Genomic DNA, 7,811 nt, shown 5'->3' with positions numbered 1-7,811 from the left:
TAGTGAAATTGGCTGAAAATATGTTACTTGGGTTTGAAAGAAATGAGTTGCAAATAGCAATAGCGAGATGGTAACTCTCATTACGAAAATTGTGATTAACATTACAAATATTGTAATTATTATTATCGGGGTAGTGAAATTGGCTGAAAATATGTTACTTGGGTTTGAAAGAAACGAGTTGCGAATGGCAATAGTGAGATGGTAACTCTCATTATGAAAGTTGTAACTCACATTACAAATGTTGTGATTATTATTACCTGGGTAGTGAAATTGGTTGAAATTAGATATTACTTGGGTTTGAAAGAAACGAGTTGAAATGACAATGGTGAGATGGTAACTCTCATTACGAAAGTTGTAATTCACATTACAAATATTGTGATTATCATTACTGGAATAGTGAAATTGGCTGAAAATAAATGTTTTTTAGGTTTGAAAGAAACAAGTTACAAATGGCAATAGCGAGATGGTAACTCTCATTATAAAAGTTGTAGTTTACATTACAAATGTTGTGATTATCATTACCGAGATAGTAAAATTGGCTCCAAATACATTTTACTTGGGTTTGAAAGAAACGAGTTGCAAATGGTACAAAAGTAGTCACTTTCATTACGAATATTGTTAATCCCATTACTTGTGTAGTGAAATTGGGTCCAAGTATATGTAATTTGGGGTACAAATAATCGAGTTCCGAATGCCATCATGGAAGTGACAACTTTCATTATGCATGTTGTAATTACAATTACTTGTTTAGTAAAATTATCCCAAAAAAGATTTAAATTAGGCCTACAAATATCATAACATACAACCTACAACCATAAGTCAAATATCTTGACAGTATCTGGACATTGCTTTCACAAGTACTAATTGCTTAATCTACTAATCTTTACTACTATCACAGATGTCATCTTTTGGTCAGTGTGGTGGCTTTATTTGATAAAAACAAGCTCAATGCTTCGTCACGTTTTGAATTGAGGCTATGATTCACTAGCCACCACATGAAAGCATAATTCAGTAACTTGACACTGATTTTTCAGTTTCTATTTTGAGCTCACAGGCTATAAAACAATCTGATTCAAACAGCACAACCATGATTCACCACTTAGAGACATAAATCATTATGTCTATATCAGTTTTTAATCTCTAGCTCTTCAATCCTTAAACCAGCAGATTTAAAAGAAAAAAAGGAAAATCAATTTTATGCCTCGATAATTTAGTTCCACTAGCATCAATTTACAAGCAATGACCCACATACTCACATATATACAATTATTTTACAAGTATAGAATCAGCTTTTAACCTTCAAAACATTTCAAGTAGACATAATATATAATTTGTAAATTATTTTCACTTTCAGAACATACTAATATATAATTTAGATTTATTAAATAGTCTCTGAACACCACCGTATTAGCTTTTGAATTTTCAAAACTTGAATCCCGCAACCTCAAGCATCAACCTCCCCTGCAGCAAAGAACACACACATGCTTGTAGGATGATATATCATAGCAAAGATAACCAAATTCCCATGATTTTGACAACTCAGAGAACTTCAAGAATATTGATTTCAGAATCTGTAGACATCCTTTATTTATTTAGCATCAGAAAACACAGTCCCCAAATGACAACCGATTAAACCCCCTTCTGAAATTTAAAAAAACTTGATCTTTCACCCACATCAAAATCATAAACACACACATATATTATATCTTACAACATTACAGCGGCACAACAGTTAGAGGAAAATCTCATTAGGCAGTGACTATGATTCAAAGGAAGGGAACAACTCGAATACTACGTACACACACAGAAGCAGCAACCCCTTCTTCAAACTTCACAATTCAGAGCAGTCCAAGCATCGATTAATATAGCTATAAGTTTTAATCTACCTTTAGATTTCATTTTAAGCCTTTATCGTTGCTTCCCCCACTTTAGAACCAAGATTCGCCCTTTTTCCCAAATAAAACCACTCTAATCAGAGAAGTAGAAGACGGAGAGATTTTAACATAATGGTGATAGTTGAAGGAGTACGATACTATCATTTTAACAGAAAATTTGCTTACCTTTTTCTTGTTTTCAGATTTTCACTCTTGCTTCAGCTTCCTCTTCTCCACTCTCTCTCTCTCTTCTACGTGTCTTGTTTCAGCTCATGAGTTCACAGATATTCAGGGGTGTTTTAGTCTTTCCACCGAATTGTAATAATTCCATATTCATACCTCAAGCCCATTTGGTGATTTCAGTTATTTGCATGCCCATTTTGTCATTTCAAATTTCAATAATCATTTTCTGGTCATTTTCCCCAAAAAAAAAAAAGAGGCATTGAAGTGCAAATAGGACGGTTAATTGATGATAATTGACAATATGAGGGACAAACAGCCGGGGAAATGATAAGTTGGGGTTTAAAATTGTTTTTCAAATCAAAATTGAATTAATTTTTAATGTAATATATATAAAACAATTAATTTTTAACGTAATATATATAATTTCATATCTGGTAATATATATATTTATATAACTTCGTATGGTCTAAAAACAGCATATCATAAATATTGAAAATTATAAACAATTCACGATCGCACTACTGAATATGAAAAAAAAATTATTGTTTTCTAAGAAATATTGTTGAATTTTAATATTATGCAAAATGATTTTATAAATATCAGGAAAAATATGCATGGAAAAATTTAATTATGACCTTAATTGTTACAATTAATTATATTTTTTTAATTTTTTAAATTTGATGATATAAATAGGTAGACATATAGTTACATATAGTTTTTTTTCCCTCTAATATGTTCGTTTTTGTAAAAACTTTTATTGGTAAAAGCAATTTGGTACAGCTCATTTTTAATGCTGCCATTGATCTTCAATTATGCGCAAAAATATTTAAACAAAAATTATTTGCGCATAACTAAAGACACATCAAACAAAAGTAAATAAAATTAAGCTTACTAAAAATATTTTCACCCGCCTAAATTTAGTTCTTTTCACCAATAAATTTTATAACTAGAAAAATTTCACTAAATTTGACAAAACAAAAATAGGTATATGTTTTTAGGTGGAATCAAGGTATTTCTAAATCACATTATATTTGAGATTAATTTTCTTAAACCAAAAAGAGTTAAAAAATAACCCGCTCAGTAAATATATTTTTTAAAATTTAAACTTGTGTTTTATTCGGATACCCCCACTTTCGACGACTGCCTTCCCTCTGTCTCACTTTCACTTATAACGCATTATTCATTCGAACAAACATAGACTCTGTCCAATTTTGATTTTTCCACTCCCCTACCAGCCGGCCCACCCAACCCTAGTGGCCCCCATTCCCTCTCCCCACTTTACAAGGCCCTCTGCACTCCAAATTTTACTAAAAATTTTAAGAATTCTTACACTTGTATTAGAGATATTTCATATTATTCTTAACCAAATTTATTGTTATCATTTTATTTATTTTATATGTATAAATTACGTTCCCAAAGCTGTTTTTGATATCTCTATATAAAACACTCAAGAAAACCTGCAAGACATTAAATAATTCTTCCTAATCTCTAGTCAATCATGTTCAGCTATTCCAAAATTTCACATAATTTTCCTTACCTTTCTAGACAGGGTAAATCACGATTTTGATAAAAGTATAAAAGAGGAGGTAATTAACAAATGAAAAAAATATTCATGGGATATTGTTTTAAAAAAATATTTGAGATGAGGAGAGAAATTAGTGAAATTCAATTAATTATCAAATTATCATGATTTTTGAAAGTTAAAGTGATTTATGATAAGTAAGTATAATAATACATTATCATTTTACTGCTTATGAATTATTAGTTGCTTTATTTTTCGTTTATTAACGCAAGAGTTTGCCTAATTTTGTACACAAAGGAGCAGGAATCAAACATTTAAACCCAGGTTCTGTGGCCTTGTGACGTGTGCGCATACGCAGGTCCCGTGGGCTTGGGGCGTGTGCGCATATGTCAGCCATCACGAAGACTCTCCAAAATGCCTATTTCCCGCGCATGCAGTCTTCACTTTTTCTGCGAGTTTCGCAGCTCTTCCTCCTCCCTCTTCTGAAGGATTCGCCCATTATGGCTATAAATTGGTGCGGAGGCCTCACATAGGAAGAGAAAACCCACATTGATCACTATAATACTGGGAAAATGGCCGACGCAATTAGATTCTTTGAGCTCAACACTGGGGCTAAAATGCCTTCCGTTGGTTTAGGGACCTGGCAGGCTGATCCTGGTGTTGTTGCCCATGCAGTTACCACTGCTATCAAGGTACATTTCTACTTTCTGACTGCTTCCCCCTCCCCCTTCAAAAATTTAAATCCTCGCCGTTTTTTACATGGTTTACAATGAGTTAGGGATAATATGAATGTAAATTTCTAAACCTTAAAAAGGAACTGAATGTCATTTATTCTTTGTGTCTGAGTTCTTGATGGAAGCTGATCTAACTGAAGAGGTATGAATATGGCTACTGTTTATGCAGGTTGGGTACAGGCACATCGATTGTGCTCAAGCTTACTACAATCAAGCAGAGGTATTAAAAATTAATGATCAATGGTTTCTCTCTTTATGCCTTGTGTGAGCTATTTATTGATTAATCTGAATTCATATGGTTTTCGTAGATTGGTTCTGCCCTTAAGAGACTGTTTGATGAAGGAGTTGTGAAGCGTGAAGACTTATGGATCACCTCCAAACTCTGGTTTGTATCGTCTGGGAATTTCTGCCCAGCTTTTGACTCCCAGAATGCATGTTTTTGCCTATGGTTGCTGAACAGCGATGCTCTGTTTTTCCTGACAAACTCCAGGTGCGCAGATCATGCTCCTGAAGACGTACCAATTGCGTTGGACAAAACTTTGAAGGAATTGCAGCTTGACTACCTAGATCTCTATCTGGTATAGTTTCTTGTTTGATTTCTGGTTTTAGATGTAAATCTATACTTCACAGCAATTCAAAGGGCCAACTGTCTTGGTTTAACGAAACGAAGATATGGGGTGCTTTTTGTAGATACACTGGCCAGTGAGGATGAAGAAGGGATCGGTAGGACTCAAGCCTGAGAATCTGACGGAAACGGACATAGGGAGTACGTGGAGGGCGATGGAAGCGACGTACGATGCCGGCAAGGCGAGAGCGATCGGAGTGAGCAATTTCTCGAGGAAGAAGCTGAATGATCTGTTGCAAATGGCGCGCGTCCCTCCCGCAGTTAATCAAGTGGAATGCCACCCTCAGTGGCAGCAGCCACAGCTCCATGAATTCTGTGCCTCCCATGGAGTTCACGTCTCTGTGAGTATAATTGCACCGACCCTAAATCCACAGCTCTAATTGATCAAAACGCATGTATGTGAAGTATGAGTAAAAACTTGTGCGCATTGCCCACCCGCTCGAACACCAATAATTTGTTTTAAAATGATAAATAGTTTGATTTATTATGAATTATAAATTTTATGCGGAGATATTGACAAAGATGATTTGTGTTGCAGGGATATTCACCAATGGGGTCTCCAGGAACAGCATGGATCAATGGTGACGTTCTTAAGCATACAGTGATCAACATGGCGGCAGAGAAACTGGGGAAGACTCCGGCTCAAGTGGCCCTTCGCTGGGGCCTCCAAGCAGGTCACAGCGTCCTCCCTAAGAGCACAAGTGAGGCCAGAATCAAAGAAAACTTCGATGTCTTTGACTGGTCCATCCCGGCAGAACTAATGGCCAAGTTCTCTGAGATTAAGCAGGCAAGGGGTGCTTCATTCATTTCTGAAGTTTAATACAGTATGGTATGTAAAATGCTTGGCCTTTGAATTAACACATGAAGTTCACTGGTGCAGGAGAGGCTAGTGAAGGGAACTTGGCTTGTTCACGAGACACTCGGTTCCTACAGGACCATTGAAGAACTGTGGGATGGTGAACTGTGAGTGGGAAGCAAGATGCATGATTAACGGATGATTAATTGCAAAAGAGAAGGAGGACCATTTGCCTCATATGTCTCATCATTTTATCCTCTGTTGATCTTCTGAATGAGTTCTAGTCCAATAATTGAAGAGCAGATTAATTCTGCCATTGATTTTCTTTCTTGTTGCAGTTCGCAATAGTCAGAAAATAAGAAGTTTTGTTTTTGTAATGTCAAATACATTCCGGTATCCTATTTGAGTTTGGTTATTGTTTCTATCCCTTGTTATTATTTGGATTACCTTCCGTTCATGTGGTATATATTAAATTGGTTGGTAATGAAACGGAGAACGAACACCTGCATTCTATTGCCCAAAAAATCCCCGCAATCATCAGTGTTTCTGTTTGGATTAAAATAGTACTACTTCTTAGTATAAGAGTTAGCTTAACTTTTAATTTATTTCTAAATATAAAATTTCGATATACTTTGTCGTTCATATTTATTTATTTTTTTTAAAATTAATAGTCTTTGTAATAATTACACATGTTAAATATTTTATGAATTAAAATTTTATTTTTAAGCAACACAACACTTATTTATTACAAATAACTAACTTAAGTAATTTTTTTAATCTATTCAAATCAGTGAACTAGCTTTTATATTAAGGAGCGGGGGTAGCATTTTTTTCTCTAAATCCCTTCTCCACCTTAAGAAAGAAATAATAATTCAAATGTAAAATTTTATAAAAATATTATTATAATCGAATATACCTTGCCACCAGTTGCCTCTTGAAGCGATTCCCGAATCATCTCCCCCATCATTCTTGTTCTGTGAAAAATAATAAACTATATAAGGGGTACAAATACCAGCGAATACATACATCAACCCAAAGAGTAGCTGTTTATTTGCAATATCTTAGATTTGAGTTGAACTCCACGAAAGGGTATTGCAGTTTTACTAACATAATAATCCTCTCGTTTAAGAAATAAGCAGGTTAGTAGCCATTGCAACTTGCAAGCCAAGCCATTAACAAAATTAACTAAATAACTAAAAGAAATATTAAAAAAACATATATTTAAAAAACAACCTAAGAGCCAGCAAATTATTACTTGAAACCATCGAACTTGTGTCTATAGTTTCCTATTTTATCTAGCTGCCGCTTTTATATTTTTGGATTGGGTTTCTGAGTTGACCTTTCTCTTATTGCTTTGAAAGCATAACGGCACCTAAGGCGCACGCTTGGAACAATGGAAAAGGCACTAAATGGGATATCATCTGCAAAGGAAAATAATAAGGAAAGCTCACAAATTAATCTCAATATTGGATATAGGGTCAAAAATTTGTCGCTTCATATATGAAAATATGAGAAAGCGCACACTTGCAAATAGAAGAAAGCTTTCCATAGGAAATGTCAAACAAGATGAGGATATAAGCACTGAGGATTATGAAAAACAGAGGTAACAAGAAATGACCAAGAACTATTATCCTGTCTTAAATATAAGACCTCATTCGTAGACTACAAACGAAATTTTATATTTAGGACCGAAAATAATATCATGTGACTTTATCAATAATACCTAATATACAAATCCATAAGAAGAAAGCTTCAATCAGAGTAACCTACCACGAGTTCTGTTTAGGGCTTTTTCCTTCAACTCAGAACACAAAGATTCCCCCTAATATCTGAATCAACACAATTATGTAAAAATCTCTGAGAAGCTAATAGACTTGAAATGAATTTGATCATGTTTGAACCTAAGTTATAGATTCAAAACAAGATGTCCAAAACAAGCTAAAACCAATCATTTAATTAATAAACAATTTCTGTAAATGACCATTAACCAAGGAGAAGCTCAAAAAAATGAAATCAACCTCGATTGAGTCAAATGATTCGACATTTATGATTTCTCTTTGTTGGGGAAAAGTATGCT

The 7,811-nt window shown here is 34.3% G+C and overlaps 1 protein-coding gene across 1 annotated transcript; it reads left to right on the top strand.

Moving 5' to 3' along the window:
* The first annotated feature begins 4,117 nt into the window (after positions 1-4,117).
* LOC114730123 (NADPH-dependent aldo-keto reductase, chloroplastic-like) lies at positions 4,118-6,256 on the top strand. Its single transcript, XM_028917147.1, has 7 exons — positions 4,118-4,271; positions 4,483-4,533; positions 4,622-4,698; positions 4,804-4,891; positions 5,004-5,279; positions 5,477-5,725; positions 5,819-6,256. Exons 1-7 carry the CDS (start codon positions 4,152-4,154, stop codon positions 5,903-5,905), a joined length of 948 nt encoding a protein of 315 aa, XP_028772980.1. The 5' UTR covers positions 4,118-4,151; the 3' UTR covers positions 5,906-6,256.
* The last annotated feature ends 1,555 nt before the right edge of the window (positions 6,257-7,811 follow it).

The sequence above is a fragment of the Neltuma alba genome, unplaced genomic scaffold (assembly GCF_004799145.2).
Source record: "Neltuma alba isolate B1F8T4 unplaced genomic scaffold, ASM479914v2 tig00012712_pilon, whole genome shotgun sequence".
NCBI classification, from domain to species: Eukaryota; Viridiplantae; Streptophyta; class Magnoliopsida; order Fabales; family Fabaceae; genus Neltuma; species Neltuma alba.
Note: the sequence above shows the minus strand (reverse complement) of the source record. Positions and strands in the feature narration are given on the sequence as shown.

Excerpts from the sequence above, each read along its gene's own strand:
- LOC114730123 (XM_028917147.1), top strand. The coding sequence starts at position 4,152 with ATGGCCGACGCAATTAGATTCTTTGAGCTCAACACTGGGGCTAAAATG. Across the intron at positions 4,534-4,621 it reads CTTACTACAATCAAGCAGAG|ATTGGTTCTGCCCTTAAGAG; the intron begins GTATTAAAAATT and ends TGGTTTTCGTAG. Across the intron at positions 5,280-5,476 it reads CCCATGGAGTTCACGTCTCT|GGATATTCACCAATGGGGTC; the intron begins GTGAGTATAATT and ends TTTGTGTTGCAG.